Source organism: Monodon monoceros, unplaced genomic scaffold (genome assembly GCF_005190385.1).
Source record: "Monodon monoceros isolate NGI ecotype Baffin Bay Population unplaced genomic scaffold, NGI_Narwhal_1 Super_Scaffold_18, whole genome shotgun sequence".
NCBI lineage: Eukaryota > Metazoa > Chordata > Mammalia > Artiodactyla > Monodontidae > Monodon > Monodon monoceros.
The window spans coordinates 165,998,160-166,013,448 of record NW_021703774.1 but is presented as its reverse complement, the minus strand read 5'-3'; the positions used below and the strand labels follow the sequence as shown (position 1 = coordinate 166,013,448).

General features: G+C 53.0%; 1 protein-coding gene across 10 annotated transcripts in view; it reads right to left on the bottom strand.

Moving 5' to 3' along the window:
• TMCO4 (transmembrane and coiled-coil domains 4) overlaps positions 1–15,289 on the bottom strand; it is a 95,590-nt gene that overhangs the window by 34,834 nt on the left and 45,467 nt on the right. For all 10 annotated transcript variants that reach the window (XM_029227487.1, XM_029227485.1, XM_029227486.1 and 7 more), the window contains 3 exons: positions 11,214–11,378; positions 10,206–10,342; positions 8,431–8,515 (listed from right to left, as the gene is read on the bottom strand). In XM_029227487.1, coding sequence (XP_029083320.1) covers positions 8,431–8,515; positions 10,206–10,342; positions 11,214–11,378 — 387 coding nt within the window. The remainder of the gene's footprint in view (positions 1–8,430; positions 8,516–10,205; positions 10,343–11,213; positions 11,379–15,289) is intronic.

Genomic DNA, 15,289 nt, shown 5'->3' with positions numbered 1-15,289 from the left:
GGAGACAGACAGCTGAGTAAGGGTGAGGGAGGGCGCAGGGAGGTGGCTGCACGAAGAAGAATGACCCAGATTTAGGGGCCGGGCGCTGGGCGCAAATCCCAGCTCTGCCACCTTCCAGCTCTGCCACCTCCCAGCTCAGACTTTGGGCAAATCCCTTAGACTCTCTGAGTCTCAGTGTCCTTGTCTGAGACTCTCTGTAAAATGTGATGAATCAAATGCCTGCCCCACGAGGATGTTGTGAGGATCACAGTTAACGAAACCGTCACCGTCAGGCATCAGCACAGGCATCCCATCTGTGGCGACCGACACCAAAACCAAACCCACACTTGACCCTCTGAGATAAAGCAAGAATAACAGGGGCACCTTGTCCGGTGCGAGTTCCCAAATGAAGGAGCATTTCGCATAAGTTGCTGACTCCCCAGTGAGAATCCTGTCCCCAGTGTTTGGAACGCTGATGTCTCAAGATTCTGGGTGTCCCTGTGGCTTCATGAGAAAGAATAACGTTAGGAGAAATGCCTGCTTTTCCACCAAGAACAAACTGATGAAAACTTGGCAACCCTGGTGATTGTGAGGTGTGTTTTCCTTTAAGAACCTGCTGTGTGCGTGTGTGCGTGCGTGTGTGTAATTTGGCAAACCAGACCTTCCAAAGTCTAATTAGTTTACACCTTTTTGCAAAAACTACTTTTCTTTCCTAAATGCTCCCGAGTCTGAGTCTTCCTTCCACACGGAGGAGCCACATTTTGAAGGATGTGTCTGAACTGGCTCCATGCCTGGGGTCAGGGGAGGGGAGAGCGTTCTGGATAGCGAGAACAAGTGTAAAGGCACGAGAACATGTGTAAAGGCAAGGGATGCCTGGACCTTAGCAGACAGGAGTCACCCTGAACCCCCTTTTTTCATTCTTGGGGAGAGAAGAGCTCTGGGTGTGGCTGAAGGAAGGGCAGTTGATGGAACTCTCAGGACCTGCAACCAAAAAAACCAAATGGACCCACTTGGGCACATTGCTTTGCTTCGCACTGAGCCTTAGCTGTAAAATGGAGATAATTATCCTGACCTTGGGTTACCGTAAGAATTAGAGAACATGTCATGAAAGAGGCATGGCTCAGCCATTGTGGACTCAAATTCCAGTTTCATCATTATTAATCCTGTAAGCATGAGCTAATTACTTCCCCTCTGTAAGCAAGCCTCAGTTTCCTCATCTGTAAAATGGGGCTAATTAACACCTCACAGGATTATTGGGAGGACTAAATAAAATAAGGCCTGCAAAGTGCTTAGCTGTGCCTGGTACATAGTAAGTGCCCAATAATCGTCAGCTGTTGAGATGATGACGATGACTAGAATGAACCAATCGTGGAAGCAGGTAGGCGGGGTCTCAGGAAACTCCCGTTGAACCTGGGTCTATTTCTGCACGGAGAAGATTCCTCAGCCACACGAAGCATTCAAATACTCATCCAGAAGGCAAGGGATTCCCACTGGGAGTCAGTCCTTCCCACCACCCACGTCTGAGTATGTGGCAAGACTGCTCTGAGAATCCGATTAACTGATGGAGGAAGCTTGGCAGATGCGTCCAGCCCCCGAGGTACCCCTGCAAACCCAAACCACCTACCTGGGCTGTGGGAGGGGCACAGCAGGTCTGGAAGCCTTGCTGAGCAGCTGACTGTGTCCTGGGGGGGCTGGCTTCTTGTGACTCTATTTCGTAAGCCAAGTACTTACGGGCTTTAAGTGGTAGAGACAGATGTCTCCACCCAAGGGCAGGAGGTTCACATGAAGGGTGTCAGCCCCAACCAGGCGGCTACCCTAGAACTTGGTATGCAAGTACAGTAAGGCTCCCTTTACTGAGCACCTACTACATGCCAAGTGCTTTTCAGATGACTGACATCCATCACTGCCCACCCCCACAGCCATTCTGCAAGACCCCAACTCATGTCTCAGGGAGGGCAGATTATTTAACAGACTGGACTGTCAGCTCCAAGAGGACGGGGGCTGCACTGGCTAGTTTGTTGTCATCTCCCCAAAGCGCAGCATGTTGCCTGGCACACAGTAGGTGCTTCATGAATGTGCGTTAATGGAGTGAATCTGATTGTGACTAGTTCTCCGTTGGGAAGGTCTGATCTGAGATACTGCGTTGAGTGAAGACATCCAGCCAGAAGGGCTCAAAACAACAATGTGAATAGGAGCTCTGGAGCCAGAGAAAGGTATCAAAATCTTAGTTCTAGGGCAAGCTACTCCACCTTTCTCTAAATCTCACTGTTATCATCTGAAAAACGGGGCAGGACTACTTATCTTATGGGGTTGTTGTGAGGGTTGACAAGAATGTACATAAATCCGTGAGCAAGAACCAGCCAGAGAGCTGGGCCTTCGTAAGCGGCATCCGTTGCTACACTATCGCTATGACAGTCATTCCCATTTGTGGGCAGCTCTACCTTTTCAAGGCATTTTCACCAGGTCATCTCCCTTGATTCTCTGGGCCCTGGGCACGGTCTGGAGCCAATCACCATCAACGCAGCTCAGAGCTTTGTCCGCCTGGAGCCTGCTCCCAGCCAGACTGGAACCAGCTCTGGTCCTCCGGTGGGTAACGTGCTGGGGGATCTTTGCTGCTTCTGTCTGTGTGTGGGCCCCTTGGCCGAGCTCCTGGGCTCCTGGGTACCATCAATTGCTGGGGCTCTCACCCAAGCATCCTCTGCCACACTGTGGCTTTCCATCAAGGTGTACGTCTATCCTGCAAGTGGTGAGGGAAGGTGGAGGAAGACAGAAAAGTCCCTAGTTTGTAGATAAAGAACCTGAGGCTTCAGCTGAGAATTAATTACAGGGGCCAGAATCCAAGTAAGGTGTTCTGGCTGGAGCACATGGTGGGAATACATTCACTGGCCCTTCATGGATGTTAGACATGTCCACGTGCCTTGCTCTGGCCAATGAAACATGAGTGAAAGTGATGTGTTACTTCCAGGTGAAAGTGTTTCAAGAGCCAGTGTGTAACTCACCACAATCTCTGTCTCCTACTGAAGGAGGCTCCATTGGCCTGGATCTCTGAGTGACTATAAAGATCAGAACCCCCTGCCCACCCACAGTGGACAGATGGCACAAGTGAGAAATGAACCTTTGCTGTGTTACACTGCCAAGATTTGGGGGATGTTTGTTACTGCAACATAACCTCACCTATCCTGACTGATACAATGTGAATGTTTATAATTGTTAGAAATGTTAGAAAATTCACTTACAGACCACTCTCTGTTGGCTTTATCCCAGGTACAGGAGGCACAGAGGTGGGTCAGACACAATCTCTGCCCTCAAGGGGCTTGTAGTCTAGACACCCATTTGTAAGGAAGCTGCCCACACTGAACTTGAGGGAGGGGCAGGCCCGGGTGAGGGACACCTTGTGAATGGTTGCATATCCCCTAAGCAGTAACCCCCTGCTGTTTGCAACATGGCCCAAAAAGGAAATGAAGCCGTGAGATAGTTAATGCTACAGGCAGCTTTTCTTGGGGGAGGGGAAAAAAGGATGGGCTGCAGCTAGGAGGGGGCAGGGGGTGGGGGTAGGCTAGCTGAAGGATTCTGTACTCTGTGTGACTCTAGGATTTATTGCTACATTTCATTACTTGGTCTCAAGGGAACCCAGAAAACAATTAGTGGATTCAACTGCATTGGAGTAATTCCTCTTTTACATTCCCCTAACTCAGATAATGACAGCTTTCCTGCAATTAGGAGAGGGTCTCCTTGGTGTGCAGATTAATTGGGTGTTAAACAAGAAGGGCTGCCTGAGACCAGACAGCTGAGCTGGAATGAATTAGACGTGAAACAGCAGCTCCGGGCAAAGGGTGAATAATTCATTCACAACCACAGACAGCCAGCTGGAGACTTGAAGGTGCACCATCAGTAACACAAGGCCAGGACTTGGGAGGGGGTTGTCTAGGAAGAGGGGGCAAGGCGGGTGTAGGAACAGAAAGGAACCGAAACTGTGGGCCCCCACTCTGGTGGGAGGCTGATTTTCCCTCAACAAGGTCCAGGGTCAAGGTCACCTATGTGTGTGTGGTGCTCTAGTCCTAGGTGCCAGCTCCCCGCCCTTTTTTTTTCTGGCCGTGCCGTGCATGGCTTGTGGGATCTTAGTTCTCAACCAGGGATCAAACCCAGGTGCTCGGCAGTGAAAGCGTGGAGTCCTAACCACTGGACCGCCAGGAAGTTCCAAGCCAGCTCCCTTTTATAAAGCTTAAGACAGATTTTAGCATAATATAAATGCTCAGTAAGAATTACCAGGCTCTTATATGCCAACATTTATATGCACTATTGCCTTTAATCCTTACAACCTTGATGGCAATACTATCATCATTCCCTGTGTTTCACACGAGTCACCTGGAGTTCAGAGCGGGTAGGTGAACCTAGCAGTGCGTGTGGGATTCAAACCAGGTGCCCTGGCTCCACAGCCCACATATTTGCAGCACCTGAGCTGGGATCTTCTCGGTGGGGAAGAGCTGTGTGACCCCGTCACCTAATGACGCAAAGGCCTGCAACTGTGCCATCCTTCCAGCTGTGTCTGGTCCCCCGTCTGTTGATGGGTGGGGACCGGGTGGTAAGTGGTAAAGCCCTGAAAGCCAGAGGCTCCCTGGATGGCTGGCAAGAGAACACGGGGGATGACAGAGAAAGAGAACACAGGAAGAGGAGGGCCACGCTCAACACGCAGGAATGTGAGCCTCTTTTTATTAGTGTGTGTACGTCCATGTTTTTATTCATTTTACTTCGTGGTCTGGGTGGCCTTGGGCCCAGGCCCCCCAGGGGGCCGTCAGGGAGGCCACGCACAAGTGCCCAGCTCTCCGGGTTCAGGACCCCTCAGTTCCCCTCTGCACGTGGGTGTGTTTTGTTTCCAACTTCCCATTTCTATAAGCCACCAGGAGTTACCTTACATAATCTCCAGAAAGGAAGAGGGAAACTGGGGAAATAAACGGCTCTGAGGCCTGGCATCAGGGGCTTGCCGTCCACCCGGAGGAGCTGAGAAGGCCGGCAGGGCAGGCAGGATCAGACAGTGTGCCTGTGCCCCATGGCACGGGGAGCCTTCTTCTGCCCCAGAGAGAAAGCGGGCCGCAGCTCCCCCCACGTGAGAGCAGCTTCTGTGTACATCTGGAATAAGCCTCAGCCACCTGAGGGGCAGACCCCTTCTTGGAGGGTTCTTGACCAAGGTCAAGGCAAAGGGTTACCAGGGTCCTTTATTACCTCCCGTCCAGACACAGGGTGGGATGGGATGTTATTAAGTAGGGGAAACTATCAGGCTGATCAAGAATACAGACTCTTGTTCAGAGTCTTCTGGCCATGCGTTCCTCCTTCGGAAGGTGACCGGATGGGGAGAAAACCAGCTGCGCTTTTGGCCGCTGGGCTTCTATTCAGATTCCTACCCAATTCTTGTTATTTGGGAAGCTTCCCATCCATTCAGGAGAGGCCCTTGGGGTCGGCTGAGTTGCTGCTGTGTGTGTGTGTGTGTCTGTGTGTGTGCGTGTGCGTGTGCGTGCGTGCGCGAAAAAGAATGTGTGCACGGGGGGAGGGGGGTCAACCACAAGCTGCCCAGCACTGACCACCCCCTGCCCCCAGTGCCTCCCTCTGCAGGACTATGCTCAGCTGTTCATTCGTCCCACAATTCAGAGGCCAAGCGTCTAACCAGTCGGTTCCAGCACTTTAACCCGGCATTCGAGACCTGTGCCAGGCTCCTGTCCTAACCATTTCCCACATTCCACCTTGGTCCCCTCTCACAGGCTGCAGAAAAACTAGACTCAACGTTTTCAGACACTCTGAGAGCCCTTCCTCTTCCCTGCTGGCCGGACTCTCTGGAATTCCCCTCCCTCTAGATCCCCTGGAGGAGCCCCACCCACGTTCAAGGTCTGGGTCCTCCGCAAAGTATAGCACAGTTGTTACCAGCGAGGGCCCTGGAGCCAGACACCCTGGCGTCGAATCCCGGCTCTGGCTCTTAGGATCCGCCTGGCTTTCCCTCGCAGCCTCATTCAGTTTCTCATCCCAGAAGCAGGGAGAGTAACAACCTCCCAGGGGGTTGCCGGGAGACCGAGATCCTGCATAGTGCACGGCCCGGCACGTGGGGAGTCTGCACCAGGCTCTTGAGCCTGTCAGCCCAAAGTCAAGTCCACCCACCTTCCCGAGCTCTCAGAATGTGCCATGTGCCAGAGAGATGGTGGGGCACAGGCAGATCCCGCCTACCTGGAATTCACCATCTAACGTGTGCGCCAGAAAGTAGACACAAAATGACAAGCGCCTCCATCTACACGACACTCACCATAGTTCCCCGTGCACAGTACGTCCTCAGATTAGAGGAAGAAGCGTTTACTGAGTGAACCCAAATTGCAGCAGGTGCTTTCACATTCATCGTCTCGTTTTAATCTCTTGAAGAGCCTTCGAGGTAAGTGTACTAAGTCCCACGTTCAGATGAGGAAGCTGAGGCTCAGAGAGGTTAAGTGACTTGCCCAAGGTGCCACAGCTAGTCAGTGATGAAGCTGGGACCCAGATCCAGGTCTACCTGATACCAAAGCCCCAGTTCTCAGTGGTGGGCTATGAAGAGCCAGGGGAGGGCGCAGTGGCCAGGAAAGAGGCGGGAAGGAAGCTGCTTTGAGAACCACCCCGCCAAAGGCGGAGGGCAGGAACATCTCCCTCCCATCAGTTTCCGGCCTCACTTGCTGGAGGCAGCTGAAGGGCGACCTCAATTCCAATGGCCGTGTCCAAATGATCAATGGTAATTAACTCGTTCAGGAGGGGAATTGGAGACTTGGCTTGTATTAATGATCTGAAGTTAACATGTAATTTATGCTAACTGGAGCCAAAGACACGCCTTTGTCCCCCAGACCACGTCATCCAGGTGATAAGGAGCCTGGCAGATGGGTCTGCTGCGTGGACTGGGGGAAGGATGACCAGGAAAGGAGCAAAACGATGACAGCGCAGAGCGTGACAACTTTCCAGGGGCCTCCCTGGCGGCAACAGCTTTAGAGCGCAGGGGGCGAGTGCAGCTACCCCCAACACCAGCAGAGATACTTCAGCCTAAAAGCCGCTACAGGATGTGTTGACCAGGACCCAGCACTGGGCCGGCTGCCTGACCTCCATGCTCTCTGGCCTTTGACACTGCCCAGAGGTGACAAGCACCTCCTGTTGCAAATGGAGAGACCGACGTCCAGGGAGGCTGAGTCCTTACCCAACCCAGGCTCCCCAGGTGAGCAGAGGTAGGACTCAGACCCAGGTCTCGGCTGCCTGCAAAGCCCATGCCCTCCTTTATCCCCAAGTCAGAGTCTGGATCACCATTTGGCAAACATCTGCTCCCCTCGTCCTCCGCTGTGGACAGAAGGAGCGTAAGGGGCAGCGGGGACTGCCCACCCCACTGGCCTAGGGCTTGGCTGTCACTTGCTTGGACCAGCAAAATGTGCGTTAAAGACTGCTGAAAATTCTTTGTTACTTCCCCCCATCCAGAGAAGGAATTCTCTCTGCTGCTGCTGTGCTACACCAGGAGAGAGGTTAGCCCGGGTCCCACGCACGGTGGACCACCCCAAGTGCCCTGAGCTCTGCACCTCACCCCCCTAACCCCTTGCTATGGCAGCCCCTGGTGACAGATCTGCCCCAAACCGGCCTTCAGTCCTGGAGGCCTCACCGACCCGAGACCAGGGTAGGGGCCCTCAAGCTTTCCGTTGCATCAACACTGAAAGTATGTGTTCGGATGGCATGACACACTCCCAAAGGTGTCTGTAGTGGGTTGAATGGTGGCCCCCTCAAAAGATGTGTCCATTCAGAACCTGTGAGTGAGACCTTACTTGGAAAAGACCCTTCATTAAACAGTATTCCACTTCTGCAGGAACTCTGTGGCAAAGGCTACCAGTCATCACCCTACACCCATTCTCCCTCTGTCCTTGGTAACAGGTGTTGGAAAAGGCGTCTTTGCAGATGTAATTAAATCACACAAATGTAATTAGGGAGGGATCCTGAGATGAGGTCATCCTGGATTTGAGCGGGCCCTAAAGCCACTGACACTGTCCTTAGGTGAGAAGAGATGACACAAGGGAGAAGGTGATGTGAAGACGAGGCAGGATGGAATGTGGCGTCTGCAAGCCTAGGACTGCCGGCCACCACCAGAAGCTGGAAGAGTCGCGGCTCTCCGCTAGAGCCTTCAGAGGGAGCGCGGCCCTGCCAACACCCCAATTTCGGACTCTTCCACTCCCCTCCCACTCAAGAACCCGCATCAGAACGCAAAGGCCATTTTTATAAGACTGTCTCACGCCCACTCTAATTTACGTACGGAAGAAATAAACAATTTTCCAAATGACTGTTTTTTCTTTTTCAAGCTGTTTTAAACTCTAAGATCTGGGAACATGGTCACAAGACTCGTGACCTCTAGTGCAGAACCTCTGGCCTGGGGGATGGACTCTGGAAGTGTTTTCACCTGTGACAATGGGCCAGCCTTACCTTTCTCCTGAGCCATCTCTTGCAGACAGAAGTAGATGACTCTGGCTCCCAGGCTGAAGCCAATCAAGGTGACAGGCCGCTGGCCCTGGGGGAGAAAGGACACAGGTGTTGGGGGCATGGTGCACAGCCAGTTCTAGAAAAACATCAGCCCCGATGATGGTGGCCCTTGCACACTTCCCAGCACCTGCCTCCCGCTTAATGAATCCCGCCTGTGCTATTCCCGGCCCCAGGCTCTGATGTCTCCATCAGGAGAGTCTGGGTCCTCATTTATGCAGGAGGGCACCTGCTCAGGAACCGGCTTCTTCCCAGGTTGACAGGCAGCATCTGGCTGGGTTAATTCCCTGGTTTTATCTCAAACCACTACCCAGTGGCCGTCGCTCCTTCCCCATCTACCTGTGGCAAATGACTGCAGTGAAGCGGGGCCCTTCTGGAGCCGAGAGAGGAGGCGGGAGGTACCCCGGGTGTGATGGGGGAAAAAGGCAAAGAGTCACATGGGGGGGGACACAACTGTTCTGTTCCTAGATAGAAAGTGGGGAGATGAAATATTGGCCTTATGCTGTAAGAGGAGGTTGTAAGTTAGATGCGAAGAGGAATTTTCTGACTCAAGAACTTGTAGGAGGGGCTTCCCTGGTGGTGCAGTGGTTGAGAGTCCGCCTGCCGATGCAGGGGACACGGGTTCGTGCCCTGGTCCGGGAAGATTCCACATGCCGCGGAGCGGCTGGGCCCGTGAGCCGTGGCCGCTGAGCCTGCGCGTCCGGAGCCTGTGCTCCGCAATGGGAGGGGCCACGACAGTGAGAGGCCCGCTTACCACAAAAAAAAAAAAAAAAAAAAGAACTTGTAGGAAAGGCAACTTGAAAAAGAAAGTCATGAGAGGTATTTGGGTACAACTTCTACGTGGAGGGAGAGGGCAGATGAGTTCCAAAGGTCCAGCTGGTCTCAGTACTCCATTCCTTTCCCTTGCTTTTGGGCCGGTATATGTGCCCACCCTCCCCCCACCCTCCCCCCCACCTCCATCTACTGCCATGGAAGACCCTCCATTAAACAGTATTCCAATTCTGCAGGAACTCTGTGGCAAAGGCTACCAGTCATCACCCTATACCCATTCTCCCTCTGTCCTTGGTAACAGAACTCCTGAGTTTTTCTGGGCCCACAGCTACCCAGCCAAAAATGAAGTTTCTCCAACTGCCCTGTAGCCAGGGATAGCTGCAGGGCTGAGTCCCGGCCAAAGGATGTGAAAGGCCCTTCACTTCTACTTTCCTGCCTCGGACTGTCTGGAATGTGGATGGAACCCTAACTGTTTTACGTGGTATTTGGGCCACTGGAGATCTGCTCAGAGGGTGGCTCTATACTTCGGGAAAGGAAGAGCTGGCCTTGTCCACACCTGCAGAGGCCTGTTAGCTTTCACCTGATTGCTTGCTAGAGATGCACGGTCTGTAATTCTTACTGGTCCATCCTAGGACACTTTTTATCTTTTTGGCCACGCTGTGCTGCTTGTGGGACCTTAGTTCCCTGACCAGGGATCGAACCCGTGGCCCCTGCAGTGGAAGCATGGAGTCTTAACCACTGGACCGCCAGGGAAGTCCCCCTAGGGTGCTTTTATGACTTGAACTGGAGGAGCAATGACGACCACCCCCCACCCCCCCAAAGCCACTGGGCTACCCCCACGTGGGCTTGTCTCAGGTACGACGTCTGTGCACAAGTCAGCCCCCATGCTTCCCTGCTTCCTCGCCCCCTGCCCGCTCCCCCCACTCCCCGCCCCAGCTATTCCCAGGTACCTGCTGCCGGGAGAGCAGAATGTGGGCCAGGTGCTTGCCAACCTCTGCTGATCGATGGAGACACACACCCCAGGGGTTGTCGATGACATTGGCAACACTGAGGAGTGAGGCTGGCCAGGTCAGGGCAGCCACAAGGCCTGGGGAGGAGGGATATCGGTGATGAAGGCCGTGGTGGCAGGGGCGGAGGGGGGGGGTCCTTCTAGGGAAGTGATTGGCTGGCTAATGGATGCCTGAGTGAATACGTCCAGAGTCTCTAACTTGGAATCTGTAAGTTTTCCATGTGTGGTCAAACTGCTAAGTGGTACAGAAGAAAACTGAAGCTCACGCATTTCTGATACATGGCCTAGATCCCTTATGTTTAAGTATCTGCCATGTGTGAGATTCCGGAGATGGCCCCAATTTGTCACTCCACCCTGTATCCTCCCACTTGGCCTCATAACTCTGCAATGCCCCCTGCTCCTGCCCTGCCCATCCACTCCAGGCTCAATCATGTGACTTGCTTTGGCCAGTGAGATGTTACTGGATGCGAGGCTTGAAATGGACTTGTGCCTCTACTGCACTTCTGTTGTGGGTGTGGGATAGCCTGCGATCCCAGGACGGGGAGGAGAGACAAATGGAGCAGAGCCGGGTTGCCCTGGTTGCCCCAGGCAAGGCTGGCCTAGATCAGTGGACAGTCAGCTGACCCACAGATGCATAAGCAGGCCCAGCAAAGGTCAGCCAAATGAAGCCTCAACACTTCTGAGCTACTGTGATAAACGGTTGTTATTTTAAGTCACTGGGTTATGGGGTTGTTTGTTATGCAGCAATTGCTAACTGACACACTATGTGATAATGTGATGGGCTGTTTATCTGTCTCCTCCCTATAAGGACCATAAACTTTGCCTCTCTGTGTTCTTGGAGACCAGCACTGTGCCTGGCTCACTGGGGGCCTCAGGCATGCGAAGGTACAGAACCAGTGTGGCTTGGGAGTGGTGGGAATGCTGCTGGTGGGGGTGAGGGGAGGCTTACCAGACAACACTGTGTATTTTAGGGCCTCCTGAGCCACCATGTTGGCAAGACCACTGAGGATGGTCTCCAGGGCGTTGCCAAGCTCCATCAGGTACGTGGCCTCCCAAGCCAGACAGTACTGCTCACGGCTGCGGGCCAGGGCAGCCCATGGGGCGCTGAAGGTGCCTGGGGAGAGCACAGGTAGGTGGGGTCTCTCCTGTGACAGAGGAGGCCTCTCACCCTTTCCCAGACAGTCGGCGACAGGGGCCCACTCACCCTTGCGGGGAGACAAGAGGCCCACCCCCGCCACTGAACGGCAGCTGACAGCAGAGCAGACGCGCTCCCAGACAGAGCACAGGGCCGCGCTGTGAGACAGCAGGCTGGGGTTCGAGACCCAGCTCCTGCATTCATTAGCAGTTGGGCGACAGCGGGCACCCTGGGTCGCTATCCCGCGCTAAGCCTCACTTTGCCTGTCAAGTCGGGAGACTAGTATTTATCTCTTTTCATAGAGTAGTTATAAGAACTAAGTACTCCAACTACTGTGTGTGTAAAGTGTTATTTTCTCTCACTCTGTAGTAATTCTGGCATCGAGGATGCTAAGAGCACACAAGAGGAACACACGGGGCCACGAGCAGCTTGCTCCCTGAACCGGCTGCATCTCAGTCAACAAACACTGCCTGGGAAATACTCTGCAAATCCGGAGCAGAGGGGTTGGAGCCCAGCTCTGCCATGAGCTTGCTGGCTCACCCGATTTTTCTGAGCCTCAATTTTCTCACTTAGGGACTGGAAATGCGAGGATGACGACAGTACTGACCACGTGACCAACGTCAGGCAGGAAAGTAAAACCATGACTGTCTGCCTCCCTCTCTCCCTCCTAGTCCTTCCTCTGCCTTGAGGATGTTGTCACCTCTCCAGCAGGACTCTCAGGCCCCCTGTGACCTGGCCCCTGCCTCCTTCACAGCCTCATCATGCATCAGGTTACCCTCCAGAAACACATGCTTTTGATTTTGTTCGTTCACTCGTTCATTCATTCATTCATACCACAAACCTTAACTGAGCACCTAGGCTATGCCAGGCCAGGCGCTTGACCCTGAGGATACAGACACCCATCATCGTAGGAAACGTTTAGTGAGCAAGTACTAAGTGCTGGGCAGCTCTGTGCTGAGGGATTTCCCGTGCACTCTCTGATTTACCTCAACACAGCCTCTGAAATGGGGCCCCACAATTAGCCTCATTTTATAGCTGAGGAGACTGAGCCATCCAGATAAAGTGCTCTCAGCCTGGGGAGCGAGAGGGCCATGCAAACATCATGTAGTCACTCATTTCTGGGCCGTGGGAGCATCGAGGGGCCCCGTGCATTTCTGCCCATGGTCCGAGTGACCTTCCACCCTTACTTGTCTCTGAGCTTCCAGCTCACTCGCCTTATCCCCGGGGAAGCTTCCCGGCCCCTTTGACAAGGGGGATCTAATGCACCTTGCACTTTTGCGTCCTGAGTTCTCGTCACAGTCTGCAATTATCCATTTATTTTTGTGTCATCTGTTTAGTGCACGTCTGTCCTGCAGTCTGTCTGCCAAGCACTCGATTCCCAAAGCCTCATGAAAACAGGATGAATGAATGAACAGTGGAGCCAGCTTCCCAGAGGCTTCGGGTTCTGGCTCAGCCACATGCCTCGACCTGCCCGACCCGAAGGCCTCGTCCCTACCCGAGGGTGCTCTGCTGACATGCAGACCACTGAGGGGCTGCTCCCCGCTCTGCAGAGAGTCTGTCACAGGTCTGCAGCAGCTCAGGGATTAACTGTCTCTAGCTATGGAGGAGGAGACGGCCAGCCCGAGACAGGATGTGGGCACAGATATTGTGTGTGTGTGTGTGTGTGTGTGTGTGTGTGTGTGTGTGTGTATGTGTGTGTGTGTGGTGGGCTCTGGACCCAGCTCGGCAGCTTTATGGTTGCAAGACTCACAAGCAAGGCACGCTGCCCTTCTGAGCCTCAGTTTCTACACCTGTTAAAATGGAATGATGGCATCTGACTCACAGGTGTTGTGGGGATCATGTGAGAGGCTGCACGAAAAGCATTATGTAAACTGTAAAGTGCAGTACTGCATTCTATCACCCTGTGGCCAAGAACATGGGCTACAGAGCCAGACAGAATGGGGGTGAGTCGTGCCCCAGTTCCTGACTAGCGAGGCGACCCTGGGCAGCCCTTATCAGCCTCGGTTTCCTCAGCTGTAAAATGGGGGTGATAATGATGCCCACATCCGTGGCTTGAAGTGAGGGACTAAGTGAGCCAATGCATGCAAAAATGCCTGGCTTAGTGGTGAGCTACAAAGCCATAATCATGATTACAAACAATCCTATTTAATAAAGGGGCGGGCCCAAGAAAGCCCATATATTCCCATCACACACAGAAGCAAGCCTGTGATGACACGAGACTTCTTTCCTGGCCATCAAGGAGGCAGGACAAGGTGACTCATTTCCCTCCTGAACTTCATTCACCTACCTTGGTTACATTTCTTGTAACCACCGCCTCTGCCTAGGAAGCATATTGCATGATAATGGCCCCCCGCCCCCCCTCCCCCGGCCCCCCGCCGCAAATGAACTTGATTTTGCCCTGGGGCCAGCCCAGCAAGGGGGTGGGTAAAACAACCATAAGGGCTTTGCTTTCCACACTGGTCAGAACTGCAAATTCCTTCACTTAGACTCTTGCTCCTTCCTTCCTGTCTCAGTCTTTCTGTAGCATGGATGGTATCATGAAACGAAGAGAAACCCGTGAACTCTGGGTCAGGAGACCTGGGTTCGAATCCTGCATGTGCCACCTGTCTGCCATGTGCTCCCTCTAGGTTTCCTCTTCGTCCAGATCAGGATAAGAACAGCCCTCACCTCAGAGCATGGATGTGAGGGTCACTCGAGGTAACGTACATCAAGCTCCTAGTGTGTGGGTGAAATGCCTGACTCATGGTGCTAGGTGCTCAGTCACTGTTCGAGAGTCCCCTGTTTGGGGACTGGCCCTGGTGCGCACATACCAATAAGACTCTGGCGCCCAGTAATGCCTCTCAACAGAGCCTGGGCATTTTCTCACCTGCTTCCTCCTGTGCTGTTTAGAAAAGCTGTGGCTTCTGCCCTCGGATCCCAGCAATTTGGGAACCCAGGAGGCTCTGAGCTTGTGTATTTGGTCAGGACGCTCCAGACTCCCCGGCCCACCCTGTTGTCTCTCTGATTGACGACCTGCTTGCTGAGCCTCACACTGGGCACTTGCAAAAGTGAGCCAACAGTAAGCGGGCCATGACCTTATTCCTCAGTGCCACCCTGGTTAGAATCCCCCCAAAACACACACGTTCAAATTAGAGCAGTAAAGGGAAATAACATTTGTGGAATGTCACTAAAAACCAGGTGCTTTCCACATGTTACCTCGTTTAATTTAATCTTTGTAAGTGCCCTGAAAGGCAAGGATAATTTGTTCTACTTTACAAATGAAGCAGCCAAGGCACACAGAGGTGAAGTAAATTGCTTGAGGTCACACAGCCAAGATGTACTGATTTCTCACCTATGTGTTGAAACTCCTTTGCTATTTTCCACTTGCTCTGAGGATAAACTCAAACTCCTCGCCACAGCTCACATGCTCCTGTGTGATCCGGCGTCACCCACACTCCTGTCTTCTAGCTCCTTGCTCAAGCCATCCTGTGCTTCTCTTGCACCACTAGGCCTTTCTACATGCTGCCCTTTTGCTTGGTATTCACTTCTTTCTCCTTCCTTCTCTGGCTACTTCCCAGCCAGTCCTTAGCCTAAATGCCACTTCCTCCAATAACTTTTCCCTCACTCCTCAGAAGCTCTCTGTGCTTCCCCTATCGTGCCTTCCATAAAGCTTCCCTGTAATTACTTGCTCAATGATCTGTCTTCTGCCTTGGACCATATGTTCCATGGGAGCAGAGGCCATGACTGTGCTGCTCACCACTGAATTCCTAGGACCTGGCTCAGTGTCTGGCACATGCTCTATAAACTCTGTGGAAAGGATGGGTTGATGGGTGGGTAGGTGGGTGGTTAAATGGGTGAATGGACGGATGGATGGATGGATAGATAGGTGGATGCATGGGTGAATGGACGGA